The 19,682-nt window shown below is 42.9% G+C and overlaps 2 protein-coding genes across 2 annotated transcripts in view; one reads left to right on the top strand and one right to left on the bottom strand.

Annotated features, from left to right (window-relative positions):
• Positions 1-19,682, bottom strand: part of ATP4A (ATPase H+/K+ transporting subunit alpha) — an 86,207-nt gene that overhangs the window by 30,944 nt on the left and 35,581 nt on the right. The gene's annotated exons all lie outside the window — the stretch shown is intronic.
• On the top strand, positions 16,913-19,526 carry PMIS2 (PMIS2 transmembrane protein). Its single transcript, XM_045892142.1, has 3 exons — positions 16,913-16,955; positions 19,083-19,222; positions 19,398-19,526. The coding sequence occupies exons 1-3, from the start codon at positions 16,913-16,915 to the stop codon at positions 19,524-19,526; spliced, it is 312 nt and encodes a 103-aa protein (XP_045748098.1).

A 19,682-nucleotide genomic window follows, 5' to 3' on the forward strand; every position in this document is an offset into this window, starting at 1 on the left:
ACACAAAGTTTTATGAGAATATTTACAAATACTCTATTCACAATCTCCAAAAACGGAAACAATTCGAATGTCCCTCAATGAGGGGGTGGATAAACAAATTGCATAGACCAATACATTGGAATATTACTCAGAAATTAAGTGTAACAGACTGGTGATACACTCAACAACTTGGATACATCTCAAAGTCATTAGGCTGAGGGAGAGAAGCCACTCTCAAAAGGTTATATACTGGGTGCCTGGGTGGCTCAGTTGGCTCAGTTGGTTAAGCGACTGCCTTCGGCTCAGGTCATGATCCTGGAGTCCTGGGATCGAGTCCCGCATCAGGCTCCCTGCTCGGCAGGGAGTCTGCTTCTCCTTCTGACCCTCCTCCCTCTCATGCTCTCTGTCTCTCATTCTCTCTCTCAAAATAAATAAATAAATAAAATCTTAAAAAAAAAAAAGGGTTATATACTAAGAGTGATGTCCATGAAAATGACAGAGTAAGGAACTTCACAATCCCATCCCTCCATGAAAGCAGTGGATAAACTAACAAAAACTGTCAAAATCAACTTTATCAGAATCGAGGATTTACAGCAACCAGGCAAATGCTTAATCTGGCTTTTGCTTTAACCTGTCCTGGTGGCCCCCTGAAAGACCAGCTCAAAAGGTTTGCCTTTATTTCTTCTAAATGAGAACAATCCTAGGGATGAAGCAGCCATAGAGGTGTCGCCTTTTTTACTTGAACCATTCTAATGGGTATGTGTGGTATGTCATCAAAATTTCAATATGCATTTCCCTAATAGCTTTGGACAAACCAAAGAGCTTTGGAGGAAAAGTTGGGGAATGAGATGCTTGGGAAATAAGCTGTAGAAAAGCTCCCGTAGATTCCTGGGAATCTAGAAGTCCACGTGTTTGTCCAGGGTTAGATGCATGCTCAGAAAAGACCCGAGAAGACCCTCAGTTCTCAACTCCGGCTGACCTTTAGGGCTGCATAAGCAGTAGTGATGGTGAAGGCAGAGTTGTAAACTACCTGCCTGAGTGTTGAGGGCATGCACCCCACACACCTAGAGCTCATCTGCAAAGACTGGGAGATTTCTGATTTTGCCTTCAGGTATTTAAGAAATCTCTGTCAAATAATTAGCTGACTACTATGCTAATAGAATAAAGACTTCAGAGGCCACACACAACAAAGAATACACTTTTCAAAAATTAGTGCAGAAAAGTCACTAAACAAACAACATTACAATAAGCCGCAACAACAAACCATGGGAAAGGGGAGAATTTGATTTCAAGATTTGTCATCATGATATCCAAAACATCTGGTTTTCAAGAAAAAATGATCAAACACACAAGAAAGTAAGGCTCAAGTACAAACAAAAAATAAATTAATAGGAGCGCCTGGGTGGCTCAGTCAGTTAAGTAGCCGACTCTTGGTTCCAGCTCAGGTCGTGATCTCAGGGTCTTGAGATCATGCCCTGCATGGGTTTTTCTCTGCTTGGGTTTTTCCCAAATCTACTTGGGTTTTTCTCTCCCTCTCCTTCCGCCCCTCCTCCTCCCTGAGCACATACATGTGTGTGCTCTCTCTCTAAAATAAATAAATCTTTTTTAAAAATTAATTAATATGGGGAGACTGGGTAACTCAGCTGGTTAAGCATCTGACTCTTGATTTCCACTCAGGTCATGATCTCAGGGTCGTAAGATCAAGCCCTGTGCTGGGCTCCACACTGGCGGGAAGCCTGCTTAAGATTCTCTCTCTCTCGGGCGCCTGGGTGGCTCAGTTGGTTAAGCGACTGCCTTCGGCTCAGGTCATGATCCCGGAGTCCTGGGATCGAGTCCCACATCGGGCTCCCTGCTCAGCGGGGAGTCTGCTTCTCCCTCTGACCCTCCTCCCTCTCATGTTCTCTGTCTCTCATTCTCTCTCTCTCGCAAATAAATAAAATCTTAAAAAAAAAATTAAAAAGATTCTCTCTCTCTCCCTCTCCCTCTGCCCTCTTCCCCACATTGTACAAGCATGCACACATGCTCTCACTCCCTTGAAAGAAAGAAAGAAAGAAAGAAAGAAAGAAAGAAAGAAAGAAAGAAAGAAAGAAAGAAAGAAAAGAAAGAACTAGACACATCCCTGAGGAGCTCAGACATTAGATTTATCAGCTAGAGATTTTTAAATCAACTATTTAAAATATACTCAAAGAACTATAGGAAACCATGAGAATGTGAAATACACAGTATCAATACAGAGAAATCATAAAAAGGAACCAAATAGAAGTTTGGGAGTTAAAGAATACATTATCTGAAATGAAAAATTCAGTAGAAAGATGCAGAAGCAGAATTGAACAAACAGAAGAAATAATCAGTGAACTTGAACTTGAACTAGATCCCTTGAGATTACCTAGCTGAAGAGCAGAAAGAGAAAATTATGAAGAAAAATGAACATAGCCTAAGACACCTGTGGGACCCCAAATGTATCAATATATGCACAACAGGAGTCTCAGAAGGAGAGGAGAGAAAGAAAAGTGAGTGAAGAATATTTGAAGAAATGATGGCCAAAAAACTTCCCTAATTTATTAATCCTTTTTTTTTTTTTTTAGAGAAGGGGGGGAGAGAAAGTGATGGTGGGAGGGAGTCTGCTTGAGATTCTCTCTCCCTCTGCCCCTCCCCCTGCTCATGCTCTCTAAATAAATAAATAAATAAATAAATAAATAAATAAATAATTTTTTTTTAAAAAAAGAACATGCTCCAACTATATACTGTCTACACTTTAGAGCCAAAGACATAAATAGGTTGAAAGTGAAAGGATGGGAAAATATATTCCATACAAATGTAACCAAAAGAGAGCTGGAGTCACTATCCTAATATCAGAAAAATAGACCCTAAAACAAAAATTATTAAGAGATAAAAAAGGACATTATATATAATGATAAAAGAGACAATCCATCAAAGATACACCAGTCATAAACATATATTCCCCTAACCACAGAGTCCCAAAATATATAAGGCAAAAACAAAAGTGAAGGGAAAACAGACAGCCCAACAATAATAGTGGGATATTTCAACACCTCAATTGCAAAAATGGAAACAGTGCACATGGAACAGCCTCTAGGACAGATCAAATGTTAGATCAAAACAAGTCCAAATATATATAAAAACAGTAAAATAATATAAAGTATGTTCTCCAACCACAATGGAATGAAACTAGAAATCAGTAAGAGAAGAAAATCTGAAAAATTTGAATATGTGGAAATTAAACAACACACTCCTGAACAACCAATGAGTCAAAGAAGAAATCAAAGGGAAATTAGAAAATGCTTTTATGTGAATGAAAACAAAAACACAACATGCCAAAATTTAGGGCATATGGTAAAAGCAGTGCTCATAGGGAAATTTATAGCTGTAAATTCCTACATTAAAAATGAAGAAAGATCTCAAATCAACAACCTAACCCTCCATCTTAAGAAATTATAAAAAGAAGACAAAACTTAACCCAAAGCAAGCAGAGGGAAAGCAATACTAAAAATTGGAGTGGCAATAAATAATACAGAATAAACAGAAAATCAATGAACAAAAGTAGTTCTTTGAAAAGAACAACAAAATTGGCAAACTTTAAGCTAGTCTGACCAAGAAAAAAAGAGAGAAAACTCAAATTACTAAAATCAGAAATACTTTCAAAAGTGAGGACATCACCACCAACCTTACAGAAATAAAAAGGATTATAAGAGAATACTATGGACAATTATATGCCAACAAATTAGATAACCTAAATGAAATGCACAAATTCCTGGAAAGCCATAAACTACCAAAACTGACTCATGAAGAAACAGACATTCTGAATTAACCAATAACAAGTAGAGATTAAATCAGTTTCAAACCAAACCAAACCAAAGGACAACAACAAAAACTTCCAACAGAGAAAATCCCAGGCCCAGAGAGCTTCACTGGTGAATCTATCAATGTTTAAAGAATTAAAATGAATCCTTTCCAAACTCTTCCAAAAAAGAGAAGAGGACAGAATACTTCCTAACTTAGTCTATGAGGTCAATGTTACCCTGATATCAAACCATACAGAGACATCAGGAGAAATGAAAAAGAGACCAATATCCCCTATGAATATAAATGCAAAAATCCTCAACAAAATACTAGCCAACCAAATCCAGCAGCATGTTAAAGGGATTATACCCCATGGGCAAGTGGGATTCATCCCAGGAATGCAAGGTGGTTTAACATACAAAACTCAATCAAGGTAATAGAGAAAACAGGATTATCTCAACTGATACAGAAAAAGTGTTTGACAAAATTGAACACCCCTCCATGATTAAAAAAACAAAACAAAACACTCAGGATGTTAGAAATAGAAGGAAACTAGCTCAACCTATGATAAAGGGCATGTAGGGAAACCCCACAGCTAACACCATCCTTAATGATAAAAGACTTGATGCCTCCCCACTAAGAACAGGAACAAGACAAGGACATCTGCTCCCACAACTTCTGTTCAACACTGTACTGAAAGTTCTAGCTACAGCAATTTGGCAAGTAAAAGAAACAAAATCATCCAAATAGGAAAGGAGGAATCTAAACAATTTCTGTTCACAGATGACATGATCCTATGCGTAGAAAAAAAAAATTTTTTTTTTAAGATTTTATTTATTTATTTGACAGACAGAGAGAGAGATTGAGAGCACAGGCAGGGGGAGAAGCAAGCTCCCTGCTGAACAAGGAGCCCGATGCGGGACTCAATCCCAGGACCCTGGGATCATGACCTGAGCCGAAGGCAGACACTTAACCGACAGAGCCACCCAGGCGTCCCTGCCTAGAAAATTCTAAAGAATACACACACACACACAAAAAAAAACTGCAATAGCTAATAAATGATTTTAGCGAAGTTGCAGGATACTAAGATCAACATATAAATATCAATTGTATTTTAGTACCCTAACAGTGAACAATCTGAAAATGAGATTAAGAAAACAATCCCATTTACAAAAGCATCAAAAAGAATAAAATACTTAGAAATAAATTTAATCAAAGGCGGTACAAGACTTGTACCCTAAAAACTACAAAACATCTTTTAAAGAAATTGAAGAAGACTTAAAATAATTGAGATATCTTGTGTTCATTGATTGGAAGGCTTAATTTTTCAGATGCTAATACTCTCCAAATTGTTCTACAGATTCAATGCAATCTCCACCAAAATTTCAACTGCCTTCTTTTTTTTTTAACTTTTTTAAAGATTTTATTTATTTGAGAGAGAGAGTGTGCACAAGTGGGGGGAGGGGCAGACAGAGAAGCAGAATCCCCACCGAGTGGGGAGCCCCATGTCGGACTTGATCCAAGGACCCTGGGATAATGACCTGAGCCAAAGGCAGACACTTAACAGACTGAGCCACCCAGGGGCCCCTCAACTGCCTTCTTTGTAGAAATGGACAAACTGATTCTAAAAATCATATGGAACTGCAGGGGACCACGAATAACCAAAACAATCCTGAAAATGAACAACAAAGTTGGAGGACTCTTACTTCCTGATTTCAAAGCTTTGATCAAAGCTACAGTAATCACAAAGAGTATGGCACTGGCATAAGGATAGACATATAGGGGCGCCTGAGTGGCTCAGACGTTAAGTGTCTGCCTTCAGCTCAGGTCATGATCCCAGGGTCCTGGGATTGAGCCCTGCATCAGGTTCCCTGCACCGTGGGAAGCCTGCTTCTCCCTCTCCCACTCCCCATGCTTGTGTTCCCTCTCTCACAATGTATCTCTCTGTCAAATAAATAAATAAAATCTTAAAAAAAAAAATAAGGATAGACATATAGATCACTGCAGGAGAATTGAGATAGAAATAAACCCATGCATCTATGGTCAATTTGGGTATACCAAGGGTACCAAGCCCAGGGATCCAGGGACATCTCACCACCAGGGTTCTGTGGCATGACCTAGAGGGCCTAGAGAGCAGCAGATTGAAGATGACCACAGCCAGGGAAAGGGTCTCAGCACAGTGGCCAGAAGAATGGACAACAGAGACCTCAGTGAATGGAGACCAGGCTGAACCAACTCTGCAGGTCAGAGGAGCCCTGAAAGGTGACACCACCCCAAGGTAGGGCAGCCTGGCCCCCACACCACCTCACTGTCCCAGTATGTCTCCTCACTGTCCTCTATCTAGAATGCAATTTGAGTTGCCTGATTTCCCTCCCTTCTTGATTTATTTTTCCTGTCCCCCATAACCCTCCCTGACACCTAAAGGCCCTCTGTTCTCCATAACACTGTTTCTGTCCTCGTTTAAATCCTGTCTTCCCTTAATTTTTTCTTGTCTCCTTATGACCTTGCCTTTTGCCACTATGATGACACTGAATCCTTGTAACAACACCCCATCCCCACTACTCTTTACCCCTCTACATAAGCTCCCCCATTTAACCTGCAATGTGTCCTCTATAAATTCTCCCAGTCCTCCTATAACCCTCTCCCATTCCCCCATTAGCCCCCTCTCTGTCCTCCATTAATTTGACCCTGGTGCCCTACCAGTCCCCTTCCTTTATCCTCTAACCTGCTCTCTTCCCTCCTCACCCCCTCTCTGTCCACACATGATCCTACCCCGATCTTAACTTTCCCACTCTTTCTCAACAGCGCTCTCCTTAACCTAACGAACTAGGGCCTGGAAGTTGCCATGGGGGGAATGACGTCATGGGGCGTGGTCTCTGTGCTCAACAATATTCCCTTTGCCCTTTGTTTCCTCGATGTGATTGGCTGTTAAAATAGAAAGGGTGGAGTCCCAAGTGTTTAGTTCAGATTTCTTCTTCGTTCCCTTGAAGATGAGGCTGGCACCTAGGAAAACCTCTTCTGCTGAAAGAATTGGGTGGAGCTTTATTTGCATTTATCCTCCAGCTTGAACTCCTGATTGATTCAACATGTAAAATATGTGGGTCTCACTCACTGGCAGGTATATTCGTGATTGAACCTCTGATTGGTTCCATGCATCCAGAAGACAGGATTTATGAATTTATTAGACATATTTTAATTAGGAGCCTACTGTGTGTCAGGCCCTGTGCTCAGTCACCAGGGAACAGTGGTGACCAAAGCAAACAAGGCCATGGTTCTTTTGGAGTTAATTCATGGGGGAGATGGAAGATAAAGAGCCAAATAGCCCAGAGGACTTCAGAATGGGCCAGTGACTATGATGGTAATAGTTAGAAGGAAGGAGGGAGGCCTGACAGAAGAGGGAGGCGCCATTTGAGCTCAGTTGTGCAGGATGAGCTAGCCAAGAGCACATCTGGGGGAAATGAAAGAGTTCCAGGCAAGGGGACAGTGAGCGCAAAGGTCCTGAGGTGGGAGTGAGGTTTGTGTGTTCTGGGAGCAGGAACAAGAGCTCTGTGGTTGGAGTGGGGGAGTCAAGAGGGGAGGATGTGAGGAGGGTAGAAAGCAGACTATGCAGGGTTTGGACATCTGAGTGAGGGTTTGCATTTGATCCTAATAGCCACGGGAACCTCCTAGAGGCTGTAAATCTGGGAGAGATGAGATGTGATTTAGATTGTGGAGAAGCTCTGGCTGCCGTGAACAGAATGTAAAGTGGGAGGCAGTAGGTTCCTCATTTGCCAGGAACCTCCCTCACAAAGCAGAAGCTAGGTCTAGGCATGAGCAGGGCAGGTGTCAGGGAGGTGCCCCCACTTCCAAACTCCATAGGAGCATTCTCTGAGATAAGGCATGGCTGACTATGGTCTGTCCGCTTTCTGGCTAATCTTTTGGTTGAGATCCAGTGCCCACCCCAGGAAAAGCAAAGTCCTCTCAACTCTTATCCTGGGGTCTTAAGAGTCACTAGGACACACTTCTTCCCCTACCCTATACAACCCTGTATCACCAGGCCCCTGCAGACCTCACAAACCTCAGCTCTACCCTTTCTCCTCTGACTCACTTCACCCCAAACTAAAGCCCCCAGAAACAGTCTTGCCTGGCCATTGGAGCCAGGGACAAAAGGAAAAATGTGCACCCTATTATATACATGTTTTTAACTGGTTAGTTTTTTTTTGAAAATATGAAAGTTAAAAATATATTTAAAAAAAGAAAAGTAGTTATATTAAAACTCATACAATTATTTTTAAGTTTACATATTTTACTTATACTCATAACTAATTTGTTACAGTTTTAATTTCTTAGCTTTAATGAAAGCAAACTCATCGATAATATTTTCAAAATTTCTTTATTTTCCTTTCAACTGAGAGAATTGCCATATTGACAGTTTCTTTTGAATAAATAAATAACCTAAATAATTTAAAAATCATTTCAACTTACTGAAACATTTTTTTTAATTTTTCTTTTTTTTTTAAGATTTTATTTATTTATTTGACAGAGAGAGACACAGCGCGAGAGAGAACACAAGCAAGGGGAGTGGGAGTGGGAGAAGCAGGCTCCCCACTGAGCAGGAAGCCCGATGATGCGATCCAAGGACTCTGGGATCATGACCCGAGCCGAAGGCAGACGCCTAACAGCTGAGCCACCCAGGTGCCCCCTCCTTTTGTACAATTCTAAAAAAAAGTTATTGTTTTTAATTCACTGACGCAGCATTTTTGCATATTAAATTAAGAGTATGAGCTGAGAAAGATACATATTTAGCAGAATCATGTTTTGGGGAGATACTGATTTGTACACCTTGTACATATTTGCTCTGTTATCATACTCTACTTTGCACTTAACTGTCATGACTCCTAGGCCTCCTCTGGTCTGTGAGAGTTTCTCACTTGTTTTTAATGACCTCGGTGTTGAGGTCAGGTATTTAAGGATAACATCCCCCTGAGCAGGAGCCCGATGCAGGACTCGATCACAGGACTCCGAGATCATAACATGAGCCAAAGGCTGACACCTTCATTAGGTCACATAATTACTATGTTTTTTTCTGATGAGAACAGTTAAGATCCACTCTTTCAGCAACTTTCAAGCACATAATAGAGAGAGAGAGAGATAATATAATATATAATATAAATATAATATATAATCACTATGTTGTACATTAGATCCCCAGAACTTATTTACCTTCTAACTGGAAATTTGTACCCGTGAAGTCTCAGCTCTTCACTAGCCCTGCTGACAGAGGAGTGAGGAGGAAGTTAAATCTTAGTGGTGCAAGCCTACTTCTCATTGCCTCCTGGGTGGGGGAATGTGATAGCATCTCCCTGCTTGGGCCCACAGATACTGCCCCTGCTGGACAATCAGGGTGTTGTCATCTGCTTGGGCCAGGTGAGGGATGGAAGGTTCCCCACTCAGCTCCAATAAAACCATGGGGAATTGAGTGTGTGTGTTGAGGGGGAGGGGTATCTTCTGTTGGTGTTTGGGTGGAGTAGTGCAGGTATTGCCAAAAACATTTCCTGTTGGTAGGCCCCCCTTTTCTCTGTCCTTTGGCTACGGGAAACAGCTTTTCTTTGGTGCTCTTTATGTCTGTTCTTGTTGGCAGTTCTGGGTCGGAGGCATCCTGTGCAAGATATATGGGGAGGAATAAACCCAGGAGACTCAACACTGTATGGTTCTTCCATTTCTGACATCACTAGGCTGTCCTTTTCCTCTAGTACCCCTTTCAGAGTCTTCCTATCCTTATTTGTTGGGTAATGTCCAGGGATTTTAGACGTCAGAGGGAAGACCTGGGAGGAATGGGGCTTCGCCCTCTTAGTGGAACTGAAGCTTCTATATTCTTGCTTTTTTAAAAGATTTTTTTTTTAATTTTAAGCAATCTCTATACCCAACATGGGGCTCGAACTTACAACCCCGAGATCAATTGGCTCTACCAACTGAGCCAGCCAAGCGCTCCTATATTTTCTTTTGTATATCAGCTATTCTACTCTTTTGCCCATTTTGTAATTATGTTGTCTACCTTTTGGGTTATATATGTATATATTGATATAATTCACATACCATAAAATTCACCATTTTGAAGTGGATAATTCAGTGGATTTTAGTATATTCACAAGATTGTGCAGCCATCACCACTGTCTAATTCCAGAACATTTTCATCACCCCAGAAAGGAATCTCATAACTATTAGTAGTCATTCCCATTTCTGCCCCCACCCCCTGGCAAATGCTAATCCACTTTCTGTCTCTATGGATTTGTCTGTTCTGGACATTTCATGTCAATGCAGTCATGTACTATGTGGTCTTGTGTGTCTGACTTCTTTCACTTAGCATGTTTTCAAGGTTCATTCATATTATAACACAGAACAATACTTCATTCCTTTTTATGGCTGAGTAATATTCCATCATATGGATAATACCACATTTTGTTTACCCATTAATGTGTTCATAGACATTTGGGTTGTTTTCACTTTTTGGCTCTTATGAATAATACTGATATGAATGTTTTGTTTTCATTTCTCCTGGGTATATACCTAGGATGCAATTGCTGGTTCATCTGATAACTCTATGTTTAGTTGTTTAAGGAACTGCCAAACTGCTTCTCTGCAGCAGTGTATTAAGCATGTCTTTTTATTTTGATGCTTTGACGTCTCGGGGCCTTGCTGACCCTGGAAAACTTCTTCTCCCAGAGCTAGCTAATTCCTGGAGACCGCAAATGACTCCCCTGGGAGCATGCCTTTTATATGTAAACCAACCAATCCAGAGCCTATCCCAAACCACGCCCTTTAGTGGGCTCTCACAGGGCTTTTACACTCCAGACCATTATCCCTCACACTAGTTACCTGGGGCCAGGTACCAGATGGCTAGAGACAGCCTCTACATCCAGAGCCCACCGAAATTATTCAAACAAGTCAATCTTTAGCCTGCTTGCCCTGCCAAAAAGACAAGAAAGGCTTTTGCCCATGTTTTCCCCTCACCTCCTCTGTCTCCTGGCTGACCTTGGCACTTCTCCTGTTGCCCTGCGTGGTGTGGTGTGCCCCCTCCTCTTTGGAACTATGAATAACCATCTATCTTTTCAATGGCAGTCATGCCCTGACCTGCTGGCTTTGCCATACCTGAATAATAATAAAGCCTACATTTTATTTATTTTTAAAAGATTTTATTTATTTATTTGACGGAGAGAGAGCACAAGCAGGGGGAGTGGCAGAGGGAGAAGGAGAAGCAGGTTCCCTGCTCAGCAGGGAACCCGACGTGGGGCTATATCCCAGGACCCCAGCATCATGACTTGAGCTGAAGGCAGACGCTTAACAGACTGAGCCACCCAGGCACCCCTAAAACCTACATTTTAAAAGAAGCAGCTACACCATTTCACATTCCCACCAGCAATGAATAAGGGTCCTAATTTTTCCACACCCTTACCTACACTTGTTATTTTTCTTAAAAAAAAAAAAAAAGGCATTATTATAGCCATCCTAGTGGATGTGAAGTGATATCTCATTGTGGTTCTGATTTGCATTTCTCCAATGACTGATAATGTTGAACATCTTTTCATGTGCTTATTGGCCATTTGTGTATCTTCTTTGGAGAAATGTCTATTGAAATCCTTTGCTCATTCAAAAACTTGAGTTTTTTGTCTAATTGTTGAATATCTTTTTTAAGTAAGGTCTACGCCCAATGTGGGGCTTGAACTCAGGACCCTGAGATTAAGAGTCGCACACTCCACTGACTGAGCCAGCCAAGCACCCCAAATACCTTTGTTTGTTTGTTTTTTTAAAGATTTTATTTATTTATTTGAGACAGAGAGAATGAGAGAGAGAGAGAGCACATGAGAGGGGGGAGGGTCAGAGGGAGAAGCAGGCTCCCTGCCGAGCAGGGAGCCCGATGCAGGACTCGATCCAGGGACTCCAGGATCATGACCTGAGCCGAAGGCAGTCGCTTAACCAACTGAGCCACCCAGGTGCCCAATACCTTTCTGTTTTTAAGGTATAGATATTCTACATGTTTTTTAAGGTATAAGTCATTGGCCATTTATAAATAGCACAAGTATTATTTTCCTATGCTGGGACTTTCCTTTTTTATTCTCGTAATGGTATTTTGAGAAGAATAGAAGTTATTCACTTTAATGTAGTCCAATTTATCAACCTTTTTCTCATGTTTAGTTTTGTGTCCTATTTAGGATATCTGTGCTTTGTCTGAAACCATGAAATTGTCTTCTACGCTATCTTCTAGAAGTTCAACTGTTTTATATTCCACATTCGGATCTGTGATCATTCCGGAATTTATTTCTGTAGATAATGTGAGGTTGGGTCTAGATTAAATTATTTCCAGGGGTGTCTGGGGGCTCAGTCAGTTAAGCATCTGCCTTCAGCTCAGGTCATGATCTTAGGGTCCTGGGATCGAGCCCCACATCGAGCCCCGAGTAGGGAGCCTGCTTCTCCCTCTGTCTCTGCCCCTCCCCCTGCTTGTGCTCTTTCTCAAATAAATATTTTTTTAATTAAAAAAATAAATGATTTCCATATGGATATGCAATTCACCCTGAACCATTTATTGAAAATTACATCCCCTACCTACTAAGCTACAGTGCCACCTTTACTATAAATCAAATGCTCACATATATGTGGGTCTGTTTCTAGACTCTGTTGCATTAGCCAACATGTCTATCCTTACACCAATACCACAATGTTTTAGTTACATAAAATTCTAATAAGACTGGCTATTTGTTACTGTAAGTCTTCCAACTTTGTTTTTCTTCCTCAAGATTGCCCTGGCTCTTCTTAGGGCTTTGGAATTCCATATACATTTTAGAATTAGCTTAACAGTGTCCACCAAAAAAAAAAAAATGGTTCTATAGATCAATTGGGAGAGTTGACATCTTTACCATATGGTCTCCAATCCATGAACATGATCTAATCCTTCCTCGTATTTAGGTCTTCTCTAATATATTTCACTCATGTTGTATAGTTTTATGTGCAGAGATCCTAAGGGGGAAGAGGTCATAAGAACCTCCAATTTGTAGCCAAGTCAGGCAGAAGTTGTGGGTAACCTGGGTACCTACTACTTGCAGTTGGCATGTGAAAAGAAGTAGCAGTCTTCAGGGATTGAGCCCTTAACCTGTGAGATCTGAGACTATGTTCAGGTAGACAGTGTCAGAATTAAATTATTGGACATCCAGCTAGTGCCACAGAATTGCTTGCTGTCAGAAAAATCCCTACACATTTGGTGATCAGAAGTGTCAGAAGGGGAGTATTCTGTGTGAATGGTAAAGAAGGCAAACAGAAGGAATTACTGGGGTTTTCCTTACACAGATGTTAATTTGCTTTTTTCACTCTCATTTTCTTATGAGTATACAGAGTTTTCCAAGAGCGACATGATGTGTGATACACAGCAACAGACTGAGTGCAGAATCAGGTATGAGAATCCAGTTATCTTCTATTCAGCCAGACATTAAAGAAATTTGCAAAAATGTAAAACAATGCCACTCCACTCACAAATGTTTTGGAAAATATAGTGATTTTCATGACAACACTGTTATTTGTATTAGTATGCAAAGGTTGTTTACTGTTATTTCAAAATTAATAAATATTTAATTTTTCTAACTTTAATCCCGATATAGAAAATACCAATAGATACAACTCACCTAAGTGAAAGTTTTTGGGGAGTTCTCAAAAAGTGTAAGAGTGAAAGGGGTCCTGAAACCAAAGAGTTTGAGCACTGATGTTTTAGAGTCATCGTCAGCGCTTAGTTGGGTCACGCTCCCCTGCCGGTCAGTAAGGGCTATCCTGTGCGCCCTCACCTGCCAGCAGTGCCCCACACTGGAGACTGGAGGAACTGCAGGGCTTCACCCGCTTGTGGTCCTAATACCTACTCATTAGGATGTACCTTATCTTCAGAGGTCTGAGCATCAGCCACGCAGCTCCCCCTTCTCTAAGTCCTGTAATACCACCTCTTTGTTTTGTCCTCCCAGCTCTAGGAGTAGGAGTGGAGTTACCTTAGTCTTTACCTTTCGCTCTTAACAGGATTCCTATCCCTGTGTGGCCAACCCTCTGTTTCAAATCCCCTCTGTTGCAAATACCTATGGTGTCTGTCGTCCTGACTGAACTCTGACTGATATGCCTGCTATACTGAATATCCTCTCCTTAGATGCCTCTGAGAGGGCCCAGTAACCCTACAAGAAGTTTCCCTTCTTAAGCTAGTTTTGGGGGTGTCTTTTCCTTGCAATGAAACCATCTATGATTAAGGCCTAGGGTTCATAAATATCTTGCCTGCATCCACACACATTCCATCCCTACTTCCCGACATGAAGAGGGTGAGGGATGGTTCCCACATGCTCTGAATCCTACCCATTCTTCTTCTTCTCCTCCCCCTCCTCCTCTGCCTACCTCCTCCCCTTCTCCTCCTTCACCACCACCACCACCATCATCACCATCTTATATAATACTCACTATGTGCCAGGCATTTTACATACATTAATTTACTTATCCTCATAATTAAATGAGGGAGAAACCATTATTATCCCTATTTTAAAGATGAGAAAACATGCCCAGAGAGATTAAGTGACTTGCACATGGCAACATAGCTAGTTAGTAGCATGGCAGAGATTCAAACCTACGTAGTCTGGTTCCAAGGCCCAGGCATGTTGATTCAGTCCACATTTATTGGGCAATTACTTTGTGTCAGGTCCTGTTTTGATATTGAGGCTACAGGGCCAACAAATGAATGTCCTCAGCCCCACTAAACCATCTCTCCCACATCGCCATCCTCTCTCTCACTGGCAACGTTGTCTATCTCATCTTTCCCACCAAAAATGAAACCAAAAAAAAAACCCCACTTCCCGTAACCCCTCCACCTCCTCAAACTATGAATCTTTGTTTGTGGGTTCATCCATAATTCCAGAGACAAAAGGAGAGCCAGAACATGGGACCATGCTACTATCTTTTCAGCATCTCCATCCAGTAGAATATGCCCAAGTCTCGCCCATCTTAAATATATATATATATATCTCACTCTCACTCCCCTGCTCCTATTCCAGTCCTGCCTTTCTTGGCCCTTCATCAACAAACTTCTTGAAGCAAATGTCTGTATCATTTCTACTTCCACACCTCATACTCAATCCATGGCTCTCTGAAATCAGGCATTGACCCCCTAGTGCCCCAGAAATTAGAACCCACATTCTTCTCAGCCCCTCCTTTCTTTTTTACCTCCAAAGTTTTGGAAAGTGTTATCTACACTCTGCCTACACTCCCCTCTTCTTGTAAACCATTTGGGTCCCACATTATGGCACCTGCCCCACTGATCCTTTGAAATTGCCCTCACCGAAGGTATTAACACCTCCCTGCCCTTAAATCCAGAGGATACATCTCAAGTTTGAGAAGTTTGTCCATGCTCTCTTTGCAGAGACTTTTCCTGGCTCTCTCCCAACACTGGCCCAGGTATCTCCCTTCCTCTCCCACTCCCCAGAGCCATGGGGCACTCTGGGAAGCTGGTACCAAGGGTGCTGGAGGAAGCTTCCTGGGGACCCACACCTTTCCAGACTTGCCCCCTGAAGACAAAATCAACCAGAAAGCAGGTCATCTAGGCATACTTAGGTGAGTAGTCAGCATGTCTGTTTGATGGACCAGTCTGGAGTTTAAAGATAGGGGCAGAACTTGACTATCTCAATCATGGAAAAGCAAGTGATGTCTTCAGACTTGTAGCTGACTAGGACTCAGAAAGAGGTAGCTTGTCCCTTCCTACCTAAGGACTCGGCCAAATACTTTACTTTCTGGAAATTGAAACACAACTGCTCAAGCCAAGAAAGCTTCTATGCATGGAAAGGAGGACCAAATAAATTTTAAAAAAGTAAAAGAGAGAATGAAAGAAGAAAAAGAACAGGAAACAAGAGATACACAGTAGAGAGGGAATATTCATCAAATCTGTCCACTGTCTTTAGTCATCATAACCTTCCCCTTGGGAATCCCAGCTGTTGTCAACACTATGAAGACTGGGCACTGTCACCACTGCCCAAGACCTAACCTCCAGAATATACAACCCATTCCCCACTCCTATATTTATTTCTGCCCAGAAATGAGCACTGAAGGTGGAAGATGTCCCGGCTTTGTTACCTTCATGGAGATCCTGAATAGTACTCTCAATTCATTCTATAAAGCCACACATTCTTTCCATCATCATCTCCCAATAGATCAAGAAACACACAGCAAGGACTTATTCAGGTCAAATGCTTTTCCTGAGTTTATCTGCTATTACATGCACATAAATACACCTTCTATGTTCATTCAGTCTCTTGTTTGTTAGGTGACCCTCCAGCCAAGGGACCCACCAGCTAAAGAGCACTGCAGTCAAAGGATTCACCTGATGAGGGATACCTGAGCTCAGAAATACAGAACCCAGACAAGGTACCATATCAAAGCCACCTCAGACAAAAGATTCACTAGTCAAGAGGACCTTACCCCCAATCCAAGGTTCCCACCATCCATGGGACCTGCCAGAAACCAATCTGCATTCTTCATCCCACCCAACCATGAGTTCTGTCTCCCCTCACCTCATATGTTTTGCTCTGGAATATCCACCTTGCCCCTTAAAATGCTCTGAGCTAATTATTCATTCTGTCAAGCAGAACACCACGCACTAGCTACCAATACAAGGAGGGACTCCAAATACGTGGAGGGTAGCAAAGATCATCACAATGCCAACCACTAGAAATAGAAGTCCAAACACTTCTGCACACTGCATCTTGGTCTCAGAGTTGCCAAGGAAGATACAACACAGTCCAGCACTGGATGAGACACTTTTACTCACATAAAGAAGAGACAGAGCAGGATCAGCTCCAACAGTGGGTGTCTGGGTAGCAGGTGCAATCGGCCTTTATGAACTCCTCTTGCACCACAGCAGAAAGACCCTGATCCCTCCTTCATGGAGTCTGAAATACTAAAAGCTGGGGTTGGGCCTCAGGGCACAGGCACTTAAGCGGAACAAAGGAATACACAATGAGCCTGAAATAGAGAAAGATATTCCCACAGGAGGTGATGAACCCTGAAGGCTGTGTGGGCTTTTTAGCTCTTGGTCAAAAAGTATTCCAGGCCCAAGGGCCCTTCTTCTGTGGCAAGCGGAGGTTGAAAGACTATGCACACGAAGACAGTCCCTGAAGACTTTCCTGACCCCTGGAGTATGTCCCTTTCTGCTGTTCTTGGTGCTTCTAGGTCCACGCCTGTGCTTCAATACAGTTGTGTCCTTGACAAATCACCTTGGAATCTATATTTGGGGACTACACTGTGTCATCTCCTACCCACTTACAAGTCTCTACAGATTGGCTCCTCACATCCTCCACTCCCCTAAAACAACCAGCAAAGGGAACTATCAGCTAAAACCCAGTGGCATTAGCATCCATTGATAGTTCTTCCCTGAGTCAGTAATTACTATGGTGCTTGAAATAGCTGCTAGTAAAAAAAAAAAGAAAGAAAGAAATAGCTGCTAGTTTTCTAATCATGCATAACAAATGCCCTCAGACTTAGTTATTAACTCACAGTTCTGTAGATCAGAATGTCTAGGTTCTCTAGAACACTCAGAATCTCACAAGGCCAAAATCCAGGTAGGTGTTGGCCAGTCTGTATTCTCATTTGGAGCTAGGATCCTCTTCCAAACAAATACAGTTATGACAGAATTCAGATCCTTGCTCTTAAAGATATAAAATAGGTCCTGTTTCCTTGCTGGCTGTCAGTTGGGAGCCACTTCAGCTAGGGGCTGCCTGCATTCCTTGACATGTGGCCTCCTCCATCTTCAAGATAGCAATGGAGAATCTCCCTTGACTGCACTCCATCACATGCCTTGAATCATTTTTGCCAGTAAGACCCAGTCCTTTTTAAGAACTCACTGGATTACAGTTGTCCCATGGAGGATATTTTCCCTGTCTTAAATTTAACTGATTGGGGAACTTAACTACAAGTACCAAATCCCTCCACAGCAGCACATAGATTAATACTTGAATGAATAACAGGGAAAAGGTGTGTGTACACCAGGGAGCAGGACTCTTGGGGCCATCTTAGAATTCTGCCTACCACCATGGTGATTTCCCATTTCCATCATTCCATCTACACTTATTAGATGGCATTCTACTTTAAGAAAGACCTTCTAGGGTGCCTGGGTGGCTCAGTCGTTAAGTGTCTGCCTTCGGCTCAGGTCAAGATCCCAGGGTCCTGGGACCAAGCCCCGCATCGGGCTCTCTGCTCAGCGGGGAGCCTGCTTCTCCCTCTCCCACTCCCCTGCTTGTGTTCCCTTTCTCGCTGTGTCTCTCTCTGTCAAATAAATAAAATCTTAAAAAAAAAAAAAAAAAACACCTTCCTATTTTTCACCTTCTTTCTCTCTCTTTTGGTCAGTATGGACTAAAGAATTCTTTTCTTTTTTTTTTTTTTAAGATTTTATTTATTTATTTGAGAGAGAGAGAATGAGAGACAGAGAGCACGAGAGGGAAGAGGGTCAGAGGGAGAAGCAGGCTCCCCGCCGAGCAGGGAGCCCGATGCGGGACTCGATCCTGGGACTCCAGGATCATGACCTGAGCCGAAGGCAGTCGCTTAACCAACTGAGCCACCCAGGCGCCTCTAAAGAATTCTTTTCTAATTCAATATTTTACAATCTATTATTGACATTATTCCTTTTCCTTCCTTCCTGATTGTAAATCTCCTCGTTTTCTTACTGAGCTTGTCTACTTCCTCTCTCCCACCATTCTCTGAGAGGCGACTCTGGTACAGCCCTCCTGTGAGGCATGCAGATAGGGGTCTGCAGCAAGGAGGAGCCAGGATCAGATCTTACAATGGCTCCCAACCAATCCCTATCAGGGCGGGTGGAGTCAATGTCCTGATAGAGGATGGAACCTGGCTCCAAGCTCAGAGTCCCGGAGAACGAGGGAACCGTGTGACCACGCCCCCTTATGCAGACAGCCAATCAGGACTTGAGGTGCTGGTTTCTCCATTGTGAAGAAGTGCCTTTAACCGTTGGAGTCTTGGGTTAGAACAAGGGGAGGTATAGTGGGTTTGGCTCTCTGTTTTCAAGACACTCGGGATCTGTCTTTGTTTGGGTGGAAAGATCATGCCCCCAAAACCCGCCCCAGCCGATGCAGGCGCCCCACCGGCTGCAGAGGCCCCACCGGCTGCAGGGGACCCGCCGGCTGCAGGGGCTCCACCGGCTGCAGGGGCTCCACCGGCTGCAGGGGCTCCACCGGCTGCAGGGGCTCCACCCGCTGCAGGGGCCCCACCCGCTGCAGGGGCCCCACCCGCTGCAGGGGCCCCACCCGCTGCAGGGGCCCCTGAGAAGCCGCCAGAGGAAACACAGACACCTGAAGAACTGGCATTTTATGCCCCGAATTACCTATGTTTGACCATCCTGGCTGTAATTCTTTTCCCTCCCCTGGGATTAATAGCTGTATTCTTCAGTTACAAGGTAAAACAATACCTGTGCCATGGCCCATCCTGCCCTCTACCAGCCCCTTGCACCTGCTTCCGTCCTGGGACCCGGGTAGGGGTTTCCCCTCAGTGACCATTGGTCTCCAGCCCTTCCCCAAGGGTGTCACAAGGCTGGACTCAGGAGCCCACATCTAAAGCTCCCGTCCCTACAGACCTCGCAGGCCAACAAGAACAGCCAATGGGAAGAGGCTTACATCAACTCAGGTCGAACTGGTTGGCTGGATGTATTCGCCATACTCATCGGTTTAGGCATCATTTATGCCTATGTCCTATTTATGTGAAAGTCAGGCCAAGTAGTCCATGGGTCCACCCCAAATAGGACCCACCCACCAAGACACTAACCAGCCAAATCAGCCACCATGCAAGAAGCCAACAGCTGAGACATCTTCTAGCCAAGAAACCTATCAGCCAAGGAACTCAACATCCAAGCAACCCAC

Source organism: Mirounga angustirostris, unplaced genomic scaffold (genome assembly GCF_029215605.1).
Source record: "Mirounga angustirostris isolate CCGP_5_RB_7025 unplaced genomic scaffold, mMirAng1.0.hap1 SCAF_16, whole genome shotgun sequence".
Classification (NCBI taxonomy): domain Eukaryota; kingdom Metazoa; phylum Chordata; class Mammalia; order Carnivora; family Phocidae; genus Mirounga; species Mirounga angustirostris.

What these genes read in the sequence shown, in the direction of transcription:
- PMIS2 (XM_045892142.1), top strand. Translation starts at nt 16,913, where the DNA reads ATGCACACGAAGACAGTCCCTGAAGACTTTCCTGACCCCTGGA. An exon ending in AGACTTTCCTGACCCCTGGA is followed by an intron (nt 16,956 to 19,082) that starts GTATGTCCCTTT and finishes CACCCGCTGCAG; the next exon opens with GGGCCCCTGAGAAGCCGCCA. An exon ending in CTGTATTCTTCAGTTACAAG is followed by an intron (nt 19,223 to 19,397) that starts GTAAAACAATAC and finishes CCGTCCCTACAG; the next exon opens with ACCTCGCAGGCCAACAAGAA.